The 24,759-nt window shown below is 48.8% G+C and overlaps 1 protein-coding gene across 3 annotated transcripts in view; it reads right to left on the reverse strand.

The window, feature by feature from the left end:
* LOC119383787 (uncharacterized) overlaps positions 1-24,759 on the reverse strand; it is a 347,820-nt gene that overhangs the window by 14,757 nt on the left and 308,304 nt on the right. For all 3 annotated transcript variants that reach the window (XM_037652090.2, XM_049412675.1, XM_037652089.2), the window contains exons 5-6: positions 6,087-6,245; positions 2,578-2,779 (exon numbers count right to left, since the gene is read on the reverse strand). In XM_037652090.2, coding sequence (XP_037508018.1) covers positions 2,578-2,779; positions 6,087-6,245 — 361 coding nt within the window. The remainder of the gene's footprint in view (positions 1-2,577; positions 2,780-6,086; positions 6,246-24,759) is intronic.

A 24,759-nucleotide genomic window follows, 5' to 3' on the forward strand; every position in this document is an offset into this window, starting at 1 on the left:
CTGCGCACGCTTGCCAAGCTCATCAATCTAAACGTTTTGTTTTTCATTTTTTAAGGAGGAGTCGAAAAATGGGCACGAGCGTTTTATACTCTTCCTTGTAACTAAGTCCACGATCGCGGCATCACGACCTGTGCAGCAACGAAGTTTGCAGCACGAATTCATTGCCTGCGTAACGCCAGATGCTTTCACGATGGGCGTGTATGACGCACTGCAGCACACTATACGCAACTCGTGGTAATTCTAAGTGCATGCGGCGTCTCGAAGCGACGCGACGCGTGGGATGCGCCGCAGAATTGAATAAAGATGTCCCGTCATTAAAAGCACGGCCGCATCCCTGAACGCCGCCGTTATCTCTCCAAACACCTCCCCAATCAGCGATCGAGCTCACTCAACGCTGCCAACTATATGCGCCTTCAGTGCCAAGTAATGCGGGGCAGACGACGCACACCTGGCTTACCATCACGATTAGTAAACAAAAAGCTTTGAGGAAGCGCTAACGTTTCACGGACCTTTTGTTTTCTCGCGAAGCCAGTGTTCTTACATCTCCGATGATTCACAGACGCGTGGTTGGGCTTTCCTGTCGTCTCCCGTCTTGGCACGATACATGTTGGCGGGCCGTCCATCGCAGCACGCAATCACCGTGAGGCGCGCTGTGCGTCAAACTTGCAGGAGATTAGAGCGGCCGAGGCATTGTTCCAATAAACCCCTTCTCTTACGAAGGCCTACTGCTGCTTCGCCTGTGTTTTTCTTTCAGTTGCTGATGGGTGGACACGGGTATCGGCGGTGCCAACAGGAAAAGTTCGCTTTCAACTGCGTTGCGCGGCTGACGCGTACACATACACCTACGTTGAGTTTTCGTAGGTTTCGGTAGCGAGTATACCTTAAGATTTTCCAACGCATGGCGCCCGCGCAATCAGATAGCGACACCTGCTACGGCAGGCGTTACTCTTGCTAACAGTGCCACGTGCTTCCTAGAAGTGAAGAGAGTGGGATTCTCGGAGACCGGAAAGTACGCGAGAAAGTACGTATATGCAGTGAGCGTCGTCCCGTATAGACCTCTACGCATGGCGTAAGCTGAAGTAACTATACAAGCATTCGAAGGGCGTTGGCGATACAAGGAAAAGGCACGTGAGGCAAGATGCGACTTTTTGCTCATGCTAAGCGGACCAACGTAATTCATTACCAGAAGGAACTCTGGCGGCTCAAGCTGTGCGGGAATGATGGTCAGAACATGGATTTCTTTAATCCTGGTCCTCCTGGCGTCAGGCGGATTTGTGACTGAAGAATCGACTTAAAAATGCATTTGATTCGCTCCTCCTTGCTTTACGTTTTCGCAACTCTGAACTACCGGTCTCTGTTCACTTTCCGTGGGGTTACGTCATAGGCGTGCGCAGGGTTCCCCATCAGGGGGGCAAAGGTTCATCGCAGCGCCCCCCCCCCCTACTAAGTCAATGAATGGGGCTGATTTTGCCCCCCCCCCCCGCTTAGGTGACTAGAAGGGTCAATGTACGGGGCAGATTTTGCGCTCCCCCTCTTAGGTGATTAGGGGGGGGCGGCCCCCCCTGCGCACGCCTATGGGTTACGTGTATATTGTAATTTGTTGCGTTCACTTTCTCCGTTATTGTACGTCTAAGAGCATCTATGTCAGAACGCAGAAGCATCCTCGTCTGGGTGCGTTGGGGACTGTCGTTGCTGAATGTACGTATCTTCGAAGCACCTGCTATGCAGAGCAGAAAGGTGGTCGTCGCCATATTGTCGTAGCCGTCGGGGTCGTCGTTCTCAACACGGCTCGTTAAGTCAGAGAGAGAGAAGAGGTGGACGAAGTCTCGAGGATCCAACCCACTTGCGTCTCGTGACTTTCGATGAGTTTCGAGGTCACCTATACCCTCAAGTTCCGCCTCACTGACAATTTCTGTAACAGCGGTCAATCAGAGAGGCCGTGGCAACCCTCTGGGCCAATCATAGTTGACTAGATGGCGAATTTAACGACATGGTGGAATTCGACAGTGTCTAAAACAGCGCTCACTGAAGATGAGCATTCGGATCTTCACAGATAACAGGGCCCGCTTCGTCGCAACTGCATGCAGCCACGGTCGCTCAGTGAAAACAAAATTTAGTGTGTTGCTACCGAGCGGGCGTTGCACAGTAAATTACTCCAGAAAAGTTTGCTCAAAACGTGAAGCACTCGCTTTGGAACGCTGTCCAATTTCTCCACTTTTAGCCGGAAGCGGGTATATATGTAAAGGGTATATACAGCACTGACCCCTAGTGAAGTAAACTTCATTGCCGGCCGCGAAAGAGCAGCTAGGTTACCTGTTCTTGCCCCTAGACGGTGAGCCGTTACTGCACGTTTTATAGACAGGTGAGCACCAAGGTAGCTGCTTAGATCGCAGCGGAATCTGAAGATAATGAAGCGAAAGCTTGCCCCGTACGTCCCCGTACGATTTGAATCAGCTCACGCCTTCTTCCGGAACGCAGAGTCGCCTATGCACTGACGTATTCTGAGGAATGCAAACTGTGCATGCAAGGCTTGACGACACATGTGACTGGCGTATATGACGAGCGAGAAGAACTCACTGGGAGGGGGCAGTTTTGTCTTGAGCATGTCGAGGGCGACGATGTTGATGACCATGACCCAGACGGCGCAGTCCAGGAGTTCGGGGCTGTCCTTGACGAAACAGACGCAGCTGAGGCACTGCGCCTCCAGGTGCCGCCTGTCCGGGTAGGCACGCTTCAGCTCGCGGGACACGTTCTGCTGGAACTTCTTGATGTCGAACAGCTGCAAGTTAAGGGGCGCATAGAAACAACCATATCAGACTCCATAACACAACACATTTTGCGAACGCCGATAATGACGACGAACAACCACAAGAAAAACAAAAATAAAAAGACAGGCAATTTCACTTTTGACATTTCCTCAAGAATGATTATCGTGTGGAACGTTTACAAAGGCACGGGAATCTTGGTGGATATCAGCATGATGGTGCGCAGTCATGGGCGAACTTGTGGTTCGAAATGAAGAATCTAGACGAATTTACGCCTACTCGAATCCTTGGATGTGATCGACTAAGCTCTAACAAGGATCCAGTTTTAGGCAAGCGTCATGGCTTTGATTCCAGAATAAATTTGCACAAATGCTGAATAAAGGGAAAGTTGAGTGCCTTGATGAGGTGTTCAAAATATTTAAAAAAAGAAAATTTGGAAAAGAAAATGGAAAGTTAACATTTTCTTGTAGTGATTCTCAGGGATCCTTGTTCCTCAGGATGCTCCCTTAACCCTCTCTCAAGGAAGCAAACTGACAACTACATTATCCTTGCCTTTGATGCTGTCTACATTTAAATGGGAAAAAGTTCATTTCGTGTTCGCGAATACTTGAATATCGCAACAGTGTAACTTGACCTCCAGAATATCAATGAATGCTAGTTAGTGCAGATATCCGCCCGTCAAGTAAGAGAGAGCCCTGTGGAATAGTGCTGCTCTGCAAATGAGCAGTATCCTGGCACTCAATCTCTAACGCATCTGTGGACCAAGTTCTGAGCCTGTTTCTCACACACTGTCATGCAGTAAATCTAGACGCAATGCGCCCATTTATACCATCGTTGGTAAATCTGGTGTTTCCCGCATGTTCTGTAACCAAAATATTGCATGACTCATATGCCACTCTGCATGTTCCTATACAAACCTATGTGATGCTATATCAATGAGGTACGTAACAAATGGACCTTTTTACAATAGGGCACATATAGTAGCCATTCAAGTTCGCTCCATATCCTTTCTTTGCGCAAGGACTCTGAACTTTGTTTACGTACTTGTTATCGAGCGTACACCCACTGCCCACGCGCCGTATGCTACCGAATTCTCGATGTTATCACATATATCACAATGTCAAAGGTGGGACGACGCAACTGCAACATCCTTTGCCGAGTACCTCGTATGAAGCTGCGCAGCAAGAATGAAAAAAAAAGAAAAAAGAAATCAGCTCTTGCCGAAAGAACGCCGTATGAGGATTCCGCGCCGTACATGTTTCAAGCGCCCTATCGCCATCGACATCGCGAACGTCATGTGCGTCGTGCCCTCTAGCGGAGAAGAGAGAAATAAAAAGGAGCGGCGCTAATCGCGGCAGACGAAAGAACGTTGGCCCAGGAACAGCAGCTCGTCGTCGCCACTGCGGCGGCGACGACTGCGACGCCATTTTTCACGGGGAAGCAAGATGGAGCATGGACGAAAGCGAAAGCGGTCTGGCGGCAGAGATCGCCGCTACAGATGACGTCCACCAAACGGCTGCCGCTGCTCAGCGCGCCACTGTACCGGTATAACGCGGTTTTTTGGTCGCCGTCCAGCAGAACGGGCCCTCGCGTATCGCGTCCAGCGATCGGATGAACCGTGCGCTCCCGCAATTTCTCTCTTTGTATAACGAACTTTTTTTTTTCTCTCCGATAGCCGCAGCGGTGTCCACGTGCTGGAATTCCGTGCTGTGTGCCCAGAAGCGCAAACGTCACAACAACAAACGTTATCGCGGTCCCTCTCGGCTGCGGATGGCGTATATAAACACACTATGAGATGCGCTATCAGATGGGAAGTGCTCTTGCATCGTTGGCATGCTGCTTCCAGCCATTGGCATATATATAAATACTTATGGAGTGGGGACCCGGATGATACTTTCGCTCATCTTCCTGAGTCAGCAAGGTTGGATTCAAGGTTGGTCAGCAAGCGTTCACTATAAACGTTTTCAAAGACAGTAGTACCTTAAGGCGATATTCCTTTGTCTATTTGACTCCTCTGGCAGCTTGCCGACTGAGGCGACTCCGTCTCCCCCCCCCCCTTTTTTTTTAAAGATGACTTTCACCCGACCACGGCGTTGGCTTTATTGGGCGGAATTTTCATTTCCGCATGAACACTCCTTTCTTAGCTCTGACTGTTCTAGACTCTGCATGTGGTACGGATAATGCAACCAACGAATGGTCTTATCAGGGAACTCTTCACATCAGCCATCTGTCGTCGTGTCCTTTCGATAGGACGTGAAATATCTACGGGACGACTCGGAACGGCAGAACAGTCCCAAAGCAACTCAGTGAGGCGTTGAGGTGCCTCCGTCAAGGCGGTCCAATAGAGAGCTCGGACGCTGCACTGATTCGGTGGATTTACGAGCGCTGCGTAAAGATTACAAGGCCTCATCTGCACAGAACCCGATTGCGTCGCGCGCATGCTGCTGTTATAAGGCTGAACAGCTCGAAGCTGGTCTCGTCTGACGGACCTTAAGCACTTGCAGTCGTGAACGACTCGGCCTGTATTGACGCATAACGTCGGTCGCGAAAAAAAAAAAAAAGATAATGTTGTTTGGCGCGTGCACTCGAGTTCTCCTCGGTGCACGAATATAACGTCAAAGAAAATGTAATGGTGAAGTCTCGTGTGCATTTAAAATTCAGTGCGTAAGTAGTGGTCGGCTAACTGAAGGCCGTAAGGCAAGCAGTCTGGATGTCGAGCGTATAGAAGAAGACACAATAATAAACTTAAGTTCTTCATTGCGCGGGTAAGTGCACACCGCCTCAAGTGGTCCTTTCTATTTGGTGCAACTGCAGAGAAAAAAGTCTGATTAATAGAATCGTCAAGAATTTGCCTGCGTAATTAGAAATGTTTTGGAACAGCATTGGCTTGGCTCCGCGGTTAAGCGTAGAATTTAGTGAAAGAAAAAATAAGAACGCTCGGGCGACTGGGCATATCTATGCCAGGATTCAAGCTTAAGGATGGCCCGATAAAAGCGCAGGGACACAAACATTAGGAATTATGTAACAATGAGACTAGGAGAATGTTTTAGTTAATATGCCAGGATCGTGCTTCTGGTAATGCACGGTGTCCCGTGAATGCCCTTTGCTGTTGTAAGCGTAATCCTGTCCCTTAACTCTGACATCCTTCGACATTCACAGATACGAATACGCGGCCTATATAGCTGCGAATATTCGAATGCGGCATCTGCATTCTGGGTTGGTACCGGCTTGTGCGGTATTTGGAGATAGTTAATTGGGAGAGGCCTTCGTCCCACAGTGGACATCAGCATGGGATGACGATAGTCTCTACACATATCCCACCTTGACGGGCTTATCGTATTCCAGGAGGCCGTTGTTGCGGATGATGTCGGCACTGACGCTGTTATTCTCGCCGCCCGAGATCTCCTTGATGTAGACGTTGCTCTTGCTGGCACGCTTGATCATGATGTTGCCCGCCTCGTCCATCTTGATTTTCACTCCCTGCGCAGAAAAAAAAAAGGTACGCGTGTCTTTGTGAAGTCAGGTTATCAACGATTGCGATTATACGGTAAATGGACAACAAACAACGGGATTTTATGTGCCAAAACCACAGTGTGGTCATGGGGCAAGTGGTAGCGGGTGGAGTCCGCAGGTTTAATTTTCAACACCTGGGGTTATTTAACGTGCGCCTAAAGCTAAGCACACAGATGTTTCTGCATTTTGCCCCCGCCGAAATGGGGCCGCCGTGGCCCAGAGTCGAGCCCGCACCCTCGAACGTAGCATTCGAACACCTTAGCCACTTAGCTATACCACGGCAGGTATAAACGGACAGCCATGCGTGCAAAAATGTTATATTGACTATATGACTTCGTTTGACGGCTCTTCCACCTCTCTGGCTTTCCTTTCTGTTTGTTCCTTAAAAATGTCCGGTACTACTGCTCTCACTTTTCACAATACCCTGTTGTCACATACCGTTCAAAAATTTTCACTGTCAAGATCACAATATAAAGGCAAGTTCTTTGGTCCCGCTCGCATAGTTGCTCATGTTAGGCGTTTGTCCTTTTACAGCGAGAGATAGTCCGTGTACGTATTGCCTGACAGCACTAAGCTTTACTATGTTTAAATTGGCAAATAGTTGTCGCTATCTAACGCAAATTGCTTGTCATTAGAACGAGGAAATTACCACGTATCTGGGACGATTTCCAGAAAAACGCGTCTAATGAATCGCGCCTGCAACATTTCGCAGCGTTCATTCCAAGTTATGCCTCATCTATCATGTCCCATGAATCTTGGCACATGCGCAATGCCCCTCGGTGGCCGGTTATGAGGTATAACGCGGCTGCGCGGGCGCAGCTGGACTCCTTTAATGTGGTCATCCTCCGAAGAGCGGTAGTGATAAGGTAGGTATGCGTAAACACGTCACTATAGATAATTGGTCGAGCTGGTCGAGTGGGGTGCAAAAAAACATGCCTCCTTGTGTATCTTGCTCCTTCTTTCACGTTGGCGTGGATTCACCGACGACCTCTATTACACGCGCACGTCGAGCGACGCAAGTGTTGCTACTCCTGGCAGTACAGGATCGAGAAATCAGTTCATCGTCTCGATCGTGGTCGGTGCTTGCCGGGTCGCGTGCACTTGCATCCGACTTCACGGCTCAAATAAGTCGGCGTCTCTTATAAGCGGCCTGTCCGCCTCTTCAGACTTATAACCACCGCCAAAGCTGTTTTGATAACCGCCTGCATAAGGGGCACGCACGCATGAGCGCAAGCAACGATTCCGCACGCAACACGGCAGATCGCGCAGCACGCAGTGTTACCCACCCACCCTCTCTCTCTTTCTCTCACTCTCTGTCTCATTCACTCACTCTCAGCGAGGTGACAGCTGGGCGCATTCGTCAAGAAAACCGCGGTCAAGTGCCCGTGAGACCGCGAAGAGGAGACCGCACGTGTAGAGAGCTGAGCTTGCACGATGCATGACTTAGGTGCGTGAGAGCCGCGGGAAAGTGAAGCGTGGGGGTCATCACGCGATCGTACTACGTATACAGAGTCACTGCTGCGCCTGGCCACCCGGCGAGCCTGCAGCGTAGCCATTGTTCTGCGCCGCTGTCACCTTTGCGCTTCGCCCTTCTTTTCTAGAGGAGCCTTCTCGTGCCGCGTCGAGCTGATTGCACCGCGCGCGGTGGGTCGTCACATAGTATATACGTATGTGGCACAGTCGCGGTCTTATAGCGTATATGCGACGGTGCGCCAGAGGTCCGCGGGCTTGCCCTCGTTCTTATCCTTTTTTTTTTTTTTTGCAGTGCATGGATGCATACTCTTGAGACAATAAATGTGGACCGGGTCGTGACCGATTTTGCTTCGTGTTCCCGCGCTTTTCCCTGCCTCGCTTTTGTAGAGGTCACACTCCGAAGCCTGCTTTCTCGAAATGAAGGAAATAAAGATTCATATTAAAAGAAAACGCGGCCGGACAGTGATGAGCACCGTCAGCTGTATCAGCTCGGCCTGAGGTGCAACGTTTAAACGCTGCAAGATGGTCATTGGTGCTAAATGGCCGATGGCATATGCAATTTGGTAAAATTAAGCTCTTGTTTGCTCCAGTGCTAATTCCCTGTGAAAATCGGGACAAACATTTAGCAGTGTTCGTGAGTCGTACTCGCACGAAAGCGCGTGAAAAAGATTAACACTGTGAGAGGAGGACTGACCACGTACACTGTAATGAAGTCGCATATCACGTACATATTTATAGTAAAGCGTTCAAGAGGCCTCCGCGGCCTGGAGTTGTCGTGCGATATCTGAAGCGTGAATATGGCTCTGTGCTAATGAGCAGTCAGGGCGACGCCCTTGTGATTAGAGATTTCGGAAATAATATGGATGTTTGTACGTACAGTATTTGCGCGCATTTGCAGAGCTTTATTGGGCCAATGATTCCGCAGTCGATATAAAGCTGATTGTTGCATTGTGTGGGATTACAGAAGCAAGCTTTGCACAACGAGGACGCCTGGCGTGCTTTCCTTGACACGCCGCTTCTCGTATTGCTTCGAGTTGGAAGCAGTTCTTTAACATTCCAGCATATCTACTCTATATATTTTGAAGTGCTATCGAGTACTAAGATGCATCCACGGATTGCTTCAGTTCATGATGAATAAAGTACTATTATCACGAACAACAAAGGCTATTTCTAGAAAAGCTTAACGAACGTAAGTGAACGAGGGCAGTGCAAACATACGGCAAATTGAAATCCTCACTGGACAATGCCCGAGGTCCGTACGACGAGGAGGCGTCAAAAGTGCAGTGTTCAGCAAGCAATACCCGGCTCGGGACAATGCATGTTACACAAGCACGCTTTGCTTGTGCGGCAAGAGCACCTGCAATTTTGTATCGGCGTTGCCGCTTGATCACACAGCGTGAAGGCTGTCCCTTATGCTCGTCACTGGTAGAGACGACTACAAGAAGCGGCAGAAGCTGGTGAACACGGACTGTAGCACAGTCTAATTATACTGCGGTTTGCTGGCGAACCGACGAACACTGTAGTTTTCCTTTCTATTTCTTTTATGTACCCTTGCGCAGAATTCACGTATTATGCAGGTCAACCGATGCAAGGGGGCCACGATTCGAAAACTATGCGAACGCGGCGATAGACGTGACGGCTTTCGCATTCTGCGCTTCCCTCGAAGACAACAGGTCCAGTGAACCGCGATAACGCAAATCGAAGCACACCTAGCGTGCAAGAAAGGAGCGCTAAGGAGGGGGGGGGTCCTCGTCCAGCGAAATGTCCTCAATTTCTGCTTTGCATGCACAAAGGAACGACCTCCCGTCGAATCATAAAAGTCCGCACAAAACAACGTGCATGTATGCGATGGCTTCAAGCGGACGAGAAGGCGGCGACGACAAAAAGCTTTCGCGACTACACACGCTACTATATAGACAAGGAGAGAGTGAGGGCAGCAGAGGCTGTGAAAGCGTGCCGGTAGTCGACAAGAAACGCAAATTGAAACCAACGGAAAGAGCCGAAGACAAAGGGAGCGCGAGCTGGAAGAATAGGAAGGGGTCAGCTCGTGGAGGTAGCGAGCGAGGCGAGTGCCCATTTCCGGTTCCGGTGGTGGACTTGCATCCTTCTTCAGAAGGGCGCCGTGTGAAGTAGCCGGACGTCGGGAATCCCGCGCACGCGGTCTCTCCTCGTCGTCGCGTCCACTTGAAAGCTGGGGCAGCGACGGCTCAGGGCGCATCGCTCTTCCAACGCCGAGTGGCTTCGCGTCGCCGGAAGTTGTCGCCGCGTCGTGCGACCGCGCGGTCGCGACCCGCTTCGCACGCCTTCAAAAAGGAGCCAGTGTGTGTGTGTGTGTGTGTGTGTGTGTGTGTGCGTGCGTGTGTGTCAGTGCGTATAGACAGCCGGGTGCCGTGAGCTTGCGAGCGCGGAAGAAGGCCTCCCCGTACTCCTTTTCGTTATCTTTTTTAAAAATTTATTTCTTTGGCCCGTTGGACGTTCTTTCTTGAGCATCGTCAATAGGAAACGATGACTATGGTGGCTGTGAGAACAGATGATAAAGAAATCACGGAAGGCCGGGACCTCATTTGGTGTAGCTCGTGCGTTGTGGTTAGCGCAGACACTGCAGGGCGTAAGCACGCCAACTGACACACACAAAGTAGGACACAAACAAGGCGAAGTCATTGAAAATCGCCCGTTCAGCTCGTTTTGTTTGTTCATTTGTTCCTCTCTGCGTGCCTGTTTGCGCTTTCGTCTGCGTTTTAACTACAACGAAAAAAAAAAGAGAGAACGCGAGTTGACGAGGCAGAAACCACGTGATTGCTGCAATGCCTGATCATGCGTGTAACTGAATAAAATTGCAGAAGCGCGCATGGTAAGCGAGATAATGGATAAGTCGAATTTAAATCACTGTACGACTAACGTGACTTACGTACAGTAAGTGCGGCGAAACTATATGACAACAGGGAACCCATCCGCATTTCTTTCCCGTGTTGTCGTTAACTATATGCCACGGTGACAGTGATCTGGTCCTTATGTGAGAACTCGTAAAATATCATTTCGATGAAAGCTTCGCACAGACGCAGGGAATGAATCGTGGCTAGGCCTGTCCGCGCTTATTGTCGTAATATATCACCTACTGAAAGTTCGTGTTTAAGTTTAGTTAGTGACTACCTCATGACGACTAGCCACTGATCATGGTTCTTGTAAATGTATTGCAGTGCATGACCAGTAAGCATCCGTGATAAGCAATGTTCCGTAGAAAGTTCCGCTTATTTAGCACGAACACTCCGGCTTAATAACGACGACTCAAGAAAGAAAGAAAGAAAGAAAGAAAGAAAGAAAGAAAGAAAGAAAGAAAGAAAGAAAGAAAGAAAGAAAGAAAGAAAGAAAGAAAGAAAGAAAGAAAGAAAGAAAGAAAGAAAGAAAGAAAGAAAGAAAGGTGAAGATGTGATCTCGAGATGTGCGTAGCCTGCCCCAAGAGCTACCGGGAGAGCATCATCGCTACTAAAGTGTGCATACACGTGCGTTGGGGTAATAAGACGCAGATATGACGAAGTCTGCCTCGATAGCGCTTCACAGAATGTCGACAACGACCACCAGCTCCGGTGGCCAAGGATGAAAAGCGTACGGTGTACAGACACGATGCTGCTATCGATTCCAAAGTGCCAGCCAATTATTTCCAGGGAGCGGCCGCAGCGTCAAATGACCACCGAACTGCTGCACGACTCAAAATATGGCTCTCTGAATCGAAACATATATAAGCACAACGCGTGCCGCCCTCGGCTTCTCGGTTGCACGACACCGCACCCTGTAAAAGGACTTCCCCGAAAGTGACGAAGAGCGGCACAAGTTTAGAAACGAAAGAAGACTTCAGAGTATAAGGGGCCCACCGTGTTCGGGGAGGGCCACCGCACTTTATTGGGCCACCAGTGTACGAATGTAATGACCCAGGAGGAGACCTTGCGCCTCCGAGTAATTGCTTCTAATTGAACCCTCCCTCCGACTCAGCAGTGGTGACTTTCCATACTCTCTCGGCTCGTATCTCGACATCGCCAGACCGTCCAGTGCGAGGGACACGCGGGTGTAGACCAAACACGGCGATGGAGGCTGCCAGAACTTCAAGGACCGTGCTACGTGTCCGTCCGCGCGTGCGTTGGCGAAGTGCGAAGCAAGGCACTGCAACGCGACACTGAGAAACACTCAGTGTGAAAGCAGAAAGGGTAAGACGCGAAAGTGATAAGGACAGATAAGGGAGGAGGGGAGGATACGTAGCGCAAAAGCGTCTCGGCTTGTTTCTAACGTGGCAACTTTCGCGCTGTTCCCTGAGGGGCAATTAGCGATAATGGAGGTGCGTGTGCGCGCGAGGCGCAGTGCATTCGTCTATGAGAATTAATTGCGGTGCGGTGGCACTGCTCTACTCAAAGATAGGTATTCTATTTATGAAACCAACAAAGGCGAAGGAGATGCAAGAAATGAGACATCAGCAAGCCTTGAGCCCTCAAAGACGTCACAATTGCCACTGCAGTACATTTCCAGGTATCATAAAGTGTATATATAGACTCGTACGCGACGCGTTCTTTTAATGTCTAGCGCGTGCCTGCTTTTGTTTCACCGCCACGGTGGTCTAGTGGTTGCGGTGCTCGGCTACTGAACCGAAGGTCGCGGAATCGAATCTCGGCCGCGGCGGCCGCATTTCGATGGAGGCAAAATGCTACAAGGCCTGTGTACTTAGATTTAGGTGCGCGTTAAAGAATACCAGGTGGTCAAAATTCCCGGAGCCCTCCACTACGGCGTCCCTCGTAATCATAGCGTGATTTTGGAACGTGAAACCGCAACGGTCATTACTTCCTTTGTTTTACGGTTCAGTTGGGATTGGGACCGCTTGTGTTATGACGTGTTCGTAACAAGCACGCTTTGTAACGCAGGAACTTTCCTCTCTGGTTAGCTTGGCATCTTCGCATTCACCGATTATCCCTGCCCTAGCAACGAGTGCTTTAGCATTTACGAACAGTATAATTTAATTCCCGGCACATCCCCAAAACCACCAACGGTCTGTTACATTTTCACGTATGGCGTGGCTTCGACGACAATGTTTGACACCAACGACACGATTACCTTTTATTATTTTTTATATCTTTCCAGTGTACAGCGTAGAGAAGGTTTTAGGTTACGTCCATGTTTCCGTGGAAATCGAGATCGTATAACCTACGTCATGCTCCTTAACTTGTGTACGCTGGAGTTATTTCACAATACCTTAAGGTTCTCATGAAAAGCACATGATACTGAGCATTTTACTGTGGAATTAGTCGTGACTTGGCAGAAACCGAGCTCTAATTGTCAGCGTGAGAGACGACAGCCTGACCTATAGCCTTGTCCATTCCTCTTCGCAGAACTTTAAGAGGAAACAGTAATATAGAACTTCAGTGAGCTGCCGACGCCTGCATTCTGTCGCGAAAACTTTGGACAGTGCGAAGTTAGATCGTTCTGTTTCTTTTCTTATTATCATTATCAAATTATTTCATGTCCAGTAATGTATGCATGAAGGACATCAGCCAGTTCGCGAAACTTGCGCGATCGCTCATACGTCAACCGGCTGCCTAAGATTCCCGCTGACAGGGATTTTTCCACCGATTCATTTCTTCCATGCCACGAATGATCGAGGTTTTTTTTTCTAAGACAGCTCCGCATGCAATTCAACCTATTCCGTGGTCGTTGCCCAAGGCTAGTCCAAGAAAAGACGAAGGTCTGCATCCCAGCATGCTTTGCGTTTAACTCGGACTTGTATATAAATTGTTCTGCGCTGCGTGGCACCGGCACTGCAGAACTGTGCCTTCCACCCTCCAATGCTGAATTGTGCTGAAACAACTTTCTTTGGAAACTATAAGAAAGCTGTGGAGGCATGCAGCGCATGCGTGACCTCTCTCCCGAATAAAAGTACTAAAAAAACCCATTTGTCTTTGTTTACACTAGAAAACTAGAAACGTGAACGCAATTTTAATACGGCAGCGTTTTATGTTTTATTGATACCCTTGTCACACGGGTAAGCTTAACCGCTGTTATCCCAAACTGCAGTTAACGGACGTAACCACAGTTACCGTAAACCAGACAGAGGCGCTGTCACACGTTTGCAGCGCTTCTAAGCGTTCTTTAGTTCATACATGGCTGCGTTCGTGCAACACCGCTATTACACCGCCTTGTACAGGGCTTCACGCTCGATTATGGACGCGTCAGCAGCGTGTTTTGATGCGCGTCTATCAAATAGCGTGAAGCCCTGTTCAATGAACGAACGCTGCTGTGTATCAATCTCGTGAAATGCACACGATATTTTTGCAGCACGGAGAAACTGGTACCTCAAAGCCGGTAATTTATCTTCCTAAATGCGTATCAACGCCTCCATCGTCGCAACAGTCCAGTTGACACGCTTTTGGCTTGATATTTCGCTGGGAGCCGAGTTATGCTAGCCACCATAGCCGAGTTGCTCGCGTCCGACATGGAGGCAGCCATGTTGTCAGTTTAAGGTGCTAACAGGGGTTGCCTACCTCCGTTTACGAAAACGGCCGTTAGCGGATTAACTGCGGTTAGGGTTGTCGTGTGACAAGGTACAACAGCCGTTAGACTTAACGGCCGTCGTACTTAACTGTGGTTAGACGACCCGTGTGACAAGGGTATAAGACATAAATTATACGTTCTAGTGGATGGATTGCTCTTCTTAGCTTCGATTTTCGGCGTTCTGGGCAATTCTAAATCATCGCAAGTGCTAACACACTAAGCTACCTTCTCGCAGAAACCGAAGCACGAAGCTCTCTGTCAAACGCTGCCGGATTACTTGGCGCACAGTAAACCGCGAGCAAATGTTCCGCACACGCAGCTATTGTTGATCGAAAGCGTAGTGTACCACGTGTCTATAGATGCTCTACGTTCGCATAACACTCCCACGTATGCACACACTTTCCAGTATTACACACCAGTTTTGCAAGACCCATATTGGTTGCCGGGCGGTGTCTGCACGCTTAGCACAGATGGCTATACACGTATATATCGAGGAGATATAAGTGTATGTTCTCCCTTGTTGCGCCATGTCAGCCAATGACGTACAGTTTTCTTGAAACGCAACATTACGCAGGAGATGGCGAAACATTCGCTTCTGCAGTAAAATTGGGGACCCAGGGAGAGCTTATCCGAAGTTGCAAGAACAGTGCTTCCTGTAGAAACGCGCAGCGGCAGCATTTCCAACACCTCTCTGAGTCCATGCATGTTTCACGCAGTTCACGTGCGCACAAAGAGAGCTGGCCGTTCAAGCTTTTCGATCGGCCCACAGACAGCCCCCGTGCTTCCCATGCCAGGCTTAACGGAGAGAAAGAGAGAGAGAGAGATTGTCTTTCCTCTCCACTGGGTCTCGTTGCTTGTCATAACGCGCCTCGTTCTTTTCTGTGTGGAGAGGTTCAAGCGCGTAGTCCCTAAGCAGGCCGTGATGCCCGACACGCGGGCATGGCCTATATGGGCGGTCAATTCCTCCTCTTCGCCACGACTATTTATTTCTCCAGTTCTGAGAGTATTCGCCTCCTCGTCACAAGATATGGAGTAATGGTAGGCGAGCGAAGAGAAAGCTTTTATTTTTCTTGAGTTCTGCCGCTAGCCTCTGAGTTTGCAGCGGACGGTTAATCGGAATAAGAAATTCGTTTTCCGAGTGCTGAGCTCACGGTGATTCCAAGACTGGTCCGCGGCGGCTCGGATTTGTTTTCTCGAAACATGAGAAGATAACGGTTCTCTTACACTGGTGCGGGTCGTTGTATTTAGTAAGCGATAAACTGGTAACAGAGATACTATACGTTACAGTTGGCGCGCTTCTAGGACGTGCTGCACGAGAACTATAATAAACTGCTAATTGGCATCGACGCGTGCGTGCGTTGTTGTCGCCATCACAGGACCCGCTCAGCACTTATTAGCAGTGACCGGTTGCATACAGACAAATTACCCATGGAGGGTATGGAATGTTGAGCAACAACTTTTCAGGATCGACCCGGAACGCCCCGAAAACCCGCAATGCCTGCTCTTCATATCTGTCAAACCCCGCATTTCGCATCTACCAGAGTGTTCCTTTCGTTGCTGTATACCAGCCTTCGCTGTGCTCTTCTTTATCGTCATTTGCGTCCTTTTATTTTATTTCTAGACAGGCACGACTGCTGAGATAGAGAAGGTGTCGCTGTTGTTGTTTTTTTCTTTCATGGAAAGGTTACAATAAATAGAATACATACTCAAATGTGAATAAGTAAAAACACGCCGCCATATGCACTTCTTAGGGGCGCGCAAGGCACTTCTGCACTTCTTAAGGGGCGCGCAAGGGGGCGCTGTGGCTTCCTTTCTCGGCCATAGCGGGCCCGCCCCGAATATCTCGTTTTCTTCCGGCAGTGAAAGCTTTCCGCATGCCCGCCTCGTACGTCGTATTAACGAGCTGGCGGACGCGCGCTAACGTATATATGTAAACAAGGGTGGACGCCCTCCCGAGCTGCGCATTGCGCGCCGCATTTCCACATCGCCGGGAGCCTTAATATAAATGGTAAAGAGGGGAAGGAGGCAGCGACCACCTGTAGCAGAAGCAGCACATTTATCAGAGGGGCGTGCTATAGCTGTTCACCGGCTACCGAGTCGTAGTACAAGATGTGCGCGTATATGCAATCTCGAGAAATCCTGTCGTTGGAATGTTCCGAACTCGATATCGCTGTAACAGAGCAACATTATCTAACGCGCGTGCGAGGCGAAGTGCGTGCTTTAAAGGGCGCACTCATTGGCGCCAGTCCAAATCGCGAAACAGCCATTTCAGATTAGGTTTAGGGGTCAGTCACATTCGCCTGGTTACATTACAACGTACGCGAGGCAGGACAGAAGCTAATTGGCTGTTCTAGTGAAGACTCAGAGTGAATATAAAAAAAAGAAAGAGGGAGTTGAGAGTACAAAACTAGGCTTCCTTGGAGCGCTGACGACTGTCTCTATATAAACAAGCCAATCCCAAAAATGATGTTGTTTTGAGCTTCGCCCAGTGCAAGCACGCGGAGTAGAGTTATGCGACTTGAGAAGGTCACCGGCACCGATTGTGACATGGAAGCTGGTCTGAGTGTTGTTATGTCGAGTTGTTTGCCTCCTATGGGCCGCTTGTGCAATACATGAGAAGGAGCACTGGTATCGCGATGCGCGCTGCCGTGAAAGCACGTAAAATTCTATACGCGTGGATGGACACAGGGCACTGGGCTGCTGTTTATAAACCGCGCAGTCCGAAAGCTGCGGGACGTTGCGCGGTACGAGGCTTGAAAGTTGTTTCATTAAATGTCGCTCTCTTCGAATCTCTTGTAAATATTACAGTCGAGGGATCAAAAGAAAAGCTTTTGTTGTCGTCGTGTCTTTGTCTCCACCGTCATTGCTGTTATTGTTAGTATACTGCTATGGTTAAATTGAATTGTTCAGCGCAAAATGTGGTATAACTGCTATTATTGTTACTTTTGTAGTATTATAGTTTAAGCTTTACGCGTTCTCACAGCTGTCCTTAAGGAAAGGCAAATCTGTGTGTCTGAAATGTTTGCTAAGTGCCTATACAGGTACTCGGGCCGTTGTTGACAGACGCTTACGACTTCTGACCACGAACTGACGGCTTTTAGATCGATGCGCATCAGTATTGCGAGTGCTTGTTTTCCTATGGCGTTTCTCGTATTCCTTCTCCCTTTTCGAACAAAAAATAAAGAAAAAAAGAAGAAGACGTGTCCACTACCGGGATGATTTCGCCGTATGACCACTCAAAGTTACACTCTGCTCATACTAAATTTTAAAACAAGGCATTCCGCAAAAATAGCGACGTATGATAAAAATGATTTCAATCCATACGTACATCTACAAACGCTTAGCCAGAGCCGGGTAATTAGGATGACTGATTAAGACGACTAGAGCAGGGTAATTTAAGACTACACGAGGTTGAAAAAAAGGAAGGCATGTAAGTCTGTGGCTCCATATATCTTTGCGCCAAGGAGCTAACCCTCGCCAGACCAAGCAAGACGCTTTAGAGGTATAAGCGCTGGACCAACGCATACGGGCACATGCCAACGAGGCCGCTGGAATTTCGCGCGGTACGGCGAACCTGCGCTCACGTAGGCATATAGCGGGGGGCGCGCGCGCGTGCGTTGGCTCAAATGCCGTAACGGGAACACACGCAATAATGAGCGGAATAATTATCTCACGCCAGCTGGCCCGAACAACGCCCTACACTCGTCGCGGGTTGACTGGGCCGCGCTCACCATCACGCTCGGCGCTTCCCAAGGCGTGATCGCAAAGAAACGGGCAGTGCGCACTACCAGCCATGTAAAGAAAAAAAAAATAATAAATGAAAACATAGCGCAGTGAAAGAACGCCATAAATATGTGTGTGTGTGTGTGTGTGTGTGTGTGTGTGTGTGTGTGTGTGTGTGTGTGTGTGTGTGTGTGTTTGTGTGTGTGTGTGTGTGTGTGTGTGTGTGTGTGCATGTGCTGTCACGCTATTTGCACGTTTATGTATAGGTGCTTCATCTTTCGCCATATTCCTTGAACTTTGGCCCACGAGTCATCAACGTGGCTAGCAGAGGGCTTGCGCATGCGCATGCAGCTCTGGCGCATAAGCCACCTCATGAACGAGAGCTACCAAAATGGAAGCCTCATGATGGTGTTAGCTCGTAGCCACTCAAATTTACACTGTGTCCATACTAAAAGAAAAAAAGCACTTAGCAAAAATAGTGACGCATGCATAAAAATGATTTCAGTCCGTGCGTACATCTGCAAACGCATAGCTCGAGCCGGGTAATTAAGACGACTGCTTGAGGCTCTGCTCATGACGTCAGCTCGTCCCTTTACATACCAAAATGGACCACACGAAGCAACTTTCTGTGTTTCCTAGTTCCGCTCTTCATCATTTGTTCGTGCGCAGGAATGAAATTTACTCATTGCCAAATACAACATTCCCAAGCTGCGTTATATACGACTCATTAGCATAAAGCTCAAGAAGAGCAATTAACTCAGCTTGGCGAGATAATTCGGCGGGTTTCTATAAGCTTAAGACACCTCCAGGTTCATCAATTAAGTAAGCATCATTAACACCTATACGAGGGTAATTCAGTTCGCATTAAGATTCCGATTTCATGGTTTTGAACCGTGCCTGACCTGCACGCTTACCCGCCCTCCATGGGACACGTCCCGTAAGTCACAGATGTCACAGGTCACATATGAATTAACCACGGCTCTTTTTACCTCGACCCGTGTGTACGGCACGCCTCGGAAAGGTCCCACGAGATTAGCAATTTAATCATCAACTCCATTAAGCGATTCAGACAGGCCGCCGGGCCAGCTCAACTATATAAACGTATTACGGCGTGGTTTCTCAATTTCTCTGTATGGCTGGCAGCTTCAAGCTCCACGCAAGAATTTGTGCCTGATCTTAATAGCCAGGTTAAGCTTACTCTAAATTTTCCCTATGGTAGTATATGTAACGCTTGCCTCTCGGTCACTTAACCACAGGGCAATAAGGAAAAAATACAAGACAGCGAGGTATGGCCGGAGTATACCTACGAACGGTTGGCGAACTTCTTTTGGGTTTCATGGTCTGAAAATGTAGCTGCACTAAACAGCGACGTAGTAGCAAGAACAAGTAAACAACAAGCGCCTTTAAAACCATGAATATGCACCAACTTACTCAACTATTTATAGTTAAAAGTGTACTGGGTAAAGGGGTAAGGAATCAGAAAGGTTAGAGGAGACGGGACAGGAGCAGGAAAATTAATTGCCCAAGCCGCATAGTTTTGCTACTTTGAGCATTCGAGCTCACTCGTCTATAGTGCAGACCAGTGTACTTCTCACCGTTCACACTGCTGGGTGAGGATTTTCCCAGCCATTGGCCTGCCATAATCCATGCCGAAGTTTTAGGAAAAATCTCCAGAGAAGGGATGTATCATAGCGTCCGTAACGATTACACATATTTACGACATCTCGTTTATAATTCCACGCTTTTCAGTTCACGAAAAGGGTTTTAGTATAAGCGTCATTTCTAGACCAAGCCCACCGCTTCACTCGTGACTTCCAACTCCTGCCTTTTCCTGACGCGCATTGTTTATGGTCTCCAGTTCATAGCGCAAAAACAAAGCAGGTCATATGCATCGCACTTGCTTGTGCATCCCATCTCGTAATATTTTTACGATGCGCGACGCAACTTTCTTCGCTTTGCAGCTTTGCACGAAGAATCACTTCTTCCCTTTTTTTTTGTGAACTTATCTACATTCTCGTTTTACAGGCCACTTTATTGCCCGAATTTAAGTCACCAGACAGGGCGTCCGGACAAAAAGGCCATCGTCCCGAGCATGGCTGGCATTATGTAATCGTTCTTGCAACGCCAAAGGGTTAAAGTGTGGCCCGCTCGAAGAACAGCCGATGGAAGATAAGCGCTGCTGCTTGAAAATGACCTTCTCATGAGACTCTCCGGTCCATAATCGCTGTTCCAGACAGCGTCCCTGACCCAAAGCACGGGCAATAGCCGACGCTGTTGAAAAAAAACCCTGTCTACAATTAACCCGAATACATACCTAACCAAACGCTCCCAAATGACCGCCCATGCTACTTTTCCATGATTGCCAGCGCAAGTTTGAAGTGTTCACAGACCCACTAAAGCTGCCTTAAGCTCTAGTAAGACGAGACCGACTCGTGAATAACGCATAAACTTTTCCCTCTCCAGTGTTGAGGGATCGAGCACTCAGCGATAAAATTGCGTGCACAGAATCAAGTTAAAGAGCTGAGGCGCTTGCGCTCACGCTCTATCACAAACTCATACCACCAGCGTCAGCTTTGCCAATGGTGCTGGTAACAGGGTGTCCGCGTGGCTCACCAATCGACGAGTGAATTCCGTCACCAGCAGCCTGTTGTATGTCCACTGCAAGATGGAGGCCTCTCTCAGGGACACACAATTATTGCCCTTGCCTTGAATTCACCGTTAAAGCCTAGTTACTTAAAAAGTAATGGACACAACTTATGGCTAGGGCCCCCGCGTGGCTTCAGTTATGCTTATTCCGGAGTTTGGCGCACTACCCACCAGACGTTCCTAAAAGGTCAAACCGATGCCGAATGAGTTCGCTGTGGGCACATCCATCGCATTTACACCTGTAATGCGAGCATACACGCTTAACTCCAATGTAAAACTGAGCAGTGCCCAGCAAACGACGTGTCCGTACTTTCCTCAGAGGCATAACCCTCCGTTTATTGGTGCGCGCGCGCGCCCTGGTGGCCGGAAGACCAGGTAACCGGGATGCACTCCTAACCCGGTGAAATAGGAATGTCCGAGGGGTGTAGGGCCCGGACGTTAAAAAAGTACGCGGCCCCTTGTATGGCTTCGTCTAGGTCACCCAGAGGTAATAGGATCTCCGAGTTACCAGGCCTGTGAGCCATGCGAGACGCGTCGGCGCGTGTACCTTAAGAGGATTTTGGGGCGCACTTTACGATCGGACCCCACGGAGCCGGCAGATCATAAAAAGGTGACTCGTTAAATTGCGACTTACAGCGTCACGCGTGGGCAATAAAATGGCGGCGGCGCGCGCCAGCGCGCATTGCTGAAGCCTGTAGGGATGTGGAACGTATAACGCTTAAGTCAAAAGTCAACTCCATGCTTCCGTCTGGGCCCAGAGACCTCGTGAATCAAACTGGAGCGATGGCATATCTGGAAATCTATGGAAACGAGCTAATCTAAAAGGCGACCGAGAGTAGACACTCTAACCGTCGGCTTTTTGGAGCCACGCAGGTCACTTTCGTTCTCGTTCTTGAGTGCTGCTACAACGCGATACCCACGGAAGTCGTTGCACTCGATGTAATCCTTTCTGAATTCCTGTGTGCGATAGAGGTGGTCGTTGCAAAACTGTGCGCAATGCGACTTGAATACGGCATAAACACATAGCTATAGGACATTTTCGTTTTGATAACGATGTAACTCCCTAACACATCTACGAAGATAGTGAGTCGCTTGAACCTTTGAAGAGTCATTTAGAAAGCGGTGGAGCTACCGGAAAAAGCGCGCAAATTTAGATTGGCGGTTATAAGAGGCTTCTCGGATCAGATGCGTTCAATGAGGCCGCTTCCGATTAATGAAAACGCATTGTACAGAAAGCTCTTTAGTGGTGCGAAAGGATTTATTATCGAAGAGATAACTGAAGAAGAAAGCCATGCCACTCTGCATAGAACGATCCATGAGCTCGAGCGTCGTTTGCGCGAAGAGGTGGCGCAGATATCGTTGCTCGATTTGTTCGGCGGAACACGATAATTCTTGTTTTTGTAACGTAATACGTTCAGGAACAGAGTTTGAAGCGTCAAAGTCGAGAGCTCCGTGACTCCGATGGAAGCTGTAAAACACTGTAGGGCTCACAAATCACCAATGATGATGATTGCAACGCGGACTATGACGATGACGATGACGCTTTGCTCTCAAGGCACTGGTTTTTTCGGTCTTTATCAACGACGTCCTTCAGATCTCGAAGAACACGTGATCGAGCTCTTCCCGCGGGGTTTTCTGGCTCACGTATTTTTTTGTTTATATTTAATGTTTGTGCCGCGGTTGACTGGCCCAAGAGCAGAGCAGGCACCAGCGCTGTAAATCTGGGGGGATTCTCTCAAACAACAAGGACGACGACGACTACGAATTGAGGCACCCAGTTCACGTATTTCGACGACAGTGCACACACTGGCCAGGAAGAAGGGCGCCACTGGTTCCGCCCACGTGCATCTCTCGCCTTTACATACTAGCCTTACGGCGAAGCAATCACGCGTGCTGCACTCCAAGAAGGCAGCCTCCACAACTTCCACGAACGTTCCATAAGATACGCAGAAAGAGGTTCAATAGCTACAATAAAATAAATAAATAAATAAATAAATAAATAAATAAATAAATAAATAAATAAATAAATAAATAAATAAAATTGTTGCTGGTTCTCTCGCGACCACGTTCCCAAGTGCATATGGAAAGTAGGCAAGAGGGGTCACTGTCACGTATGCCTCTTTCACTGCGTCACTGCTTCATTTTCTTCCGTACTTCTGCAGTTTTGCTTTCTTCTTTCAACGATAAGGCCTCGCAAACGCATCATTTCGCATTACTCGGCTAATGCCACAGCGTATGATTGGTCCTTTTTCCGAGTATCGGGCGCATACACGACTGTCCCGCTCAAAGGCAAAGGGTTCCCTGACCGCCCGAAAAATTCGGTGCCCGGATAAGGGGGCTTCCCATCTAATTCCGGATGGCGCTGCATATTGGCACTCCGTCGTGTATGTTACAGCAGGCAGCAGATGCGACCGCGCGCACCTCCGCAAGACGCGCAGCCATGCTACGTGCCCGCTCTCTAGACCGCTTGCTCGAGCGTTTCTTTAGCCGCAGGCCACATTCCCCCTTTCTTTTTTCGATTCAAACTCTCACAGGCATCACTGAGCGCATTTATTTACCTACCCCCATTAAAGCGAGACAAACACGCTATCAGAGACGTCGCCCCGTCTGTCCGGCAGTCGCCTCGTTGCCTTTTATACGTACAAGCGGACAAAAAAAAAAAAAAAGCGAGCTCGTTATCTCGAGGTTTTTACGCAGGAAAAGTAAAAGCTCTTCACTTTCGCCGATCGAGTGCATTCGGGAGAAAAAGACCTGTCTATGGCGAGCTGCTTTCGAGGGCCCACGTTGAGCTCCAGCTGGCGGCGTCTAGGAGCAAACGCGGTCGGGCTAAGGTACGTGCATCGTCTTCGAGAAAAGGGGTTCACGACGCGATAAGCCCCGGGCAAACGATGCGGCGCACGCGCAGTGCCGCCGATTGACATTCGATAACCCCCTCGTTGCCGCCACGGGGACGCCCCGAATACTGTGCATGCATACCTTCTCTGATCCTGTGGCTCCGTCTGCATCGATTTAAGACTTGGGCGTAGTGCGGTGGGACAAGCAGGGATTGAGATGTTTTATTTTTTTTTCCAATTGCTGTTTTACCAGAGGCTGTGCGCGACGGTATTCATTGCGTGCTCAGTACAACTCCTTACTCCCATCTGTGGTGTACACGTCGGAGGTTAGAACGTATGGCCGTATCGTCTTCTTTGTGAAATGTATACCGCAGCTTGTCGAACAGTGGTGCTGAGTATTTACACACACGAACGCGATATCGTTTCGCCGTGTCAGTGGCACACGAACGTTGAAAGTATTCTGCCATCTGGAATGTCGAGTGATGCATTGAGTGAGGCTGCTTTCGCGTAACAACGTTCGATCGCGAGAAAGACAAACGTATCAGCGCGGTAATCTGACAAGAGTTGTTGACCTTCTCACTTATCGAACGAATTCCTTAATAGAACTCATTTCCAATTTTGTCTCACCGCATAGGGGCTGCGAGTGCTATAATCAGATCGCAAGGGCTGCCAAGAGACGGAGTCCTTAAGAAAACGTGCATTCATTCCCAGGCTGCCCCGTTGCATGAGAGGTTAGCAGTCGGGGTGTTTATGGAGCACACTTGAAACAGGAGCTATCGGAACGACATAGCTGTTCCTCAGATACTGTATCCAATCTTTGATAGGCCGCTGAATGCGCGATTGAACATCTACCGAAGAAAATAAACGTGTGCTTTAATCGACGTTCGAACTAATTTGACATGTTACGATGTACACCGCCCAAAAACATTTGAACACACTGCACAAGTAGTACACAGAGTCTACACGACATTCAAAGAGGGCCAGTTTGTTTTGCATAAAAGCGTGCCAAGAAAAGACTGAAAGGGCAGAGACTAATAGAGACAAGAAACAAAAATTTGGTGCCCACTTCAAGTTTGTAGTGCACGGAACACATTCGCCTCATATCTTGAAAGGAAAGCGTGGAAAGTGCAAGCTTATGGCTGCAGCATGCGCACTAAAGAAGGACATCGTATTTGTTTTTTCTCACTTCTTTTATACGAACAGCAATAACAAAATAAAAGGAAGAAGAAAGGAAAAGAAAGAAAAAGCGGAAACGTAGGTTGAGCTGGCTATCTCAA

Source organism: Rhipicephalus sanguineus, chromosome 2, assembly GCF_013339695.2.
Source record: "Rhipicephalus sanguineus isolate Rsan-2018 chromosome 2, BIME_Rsan_1.4, whole genome shotgun sequence".
NCBI lineage: Eukaryota > Metazoa > Arthropoda > Arachnida > Ixodida > Ixodidae > Rhipicephalus > Rhipicephalus sanguineus.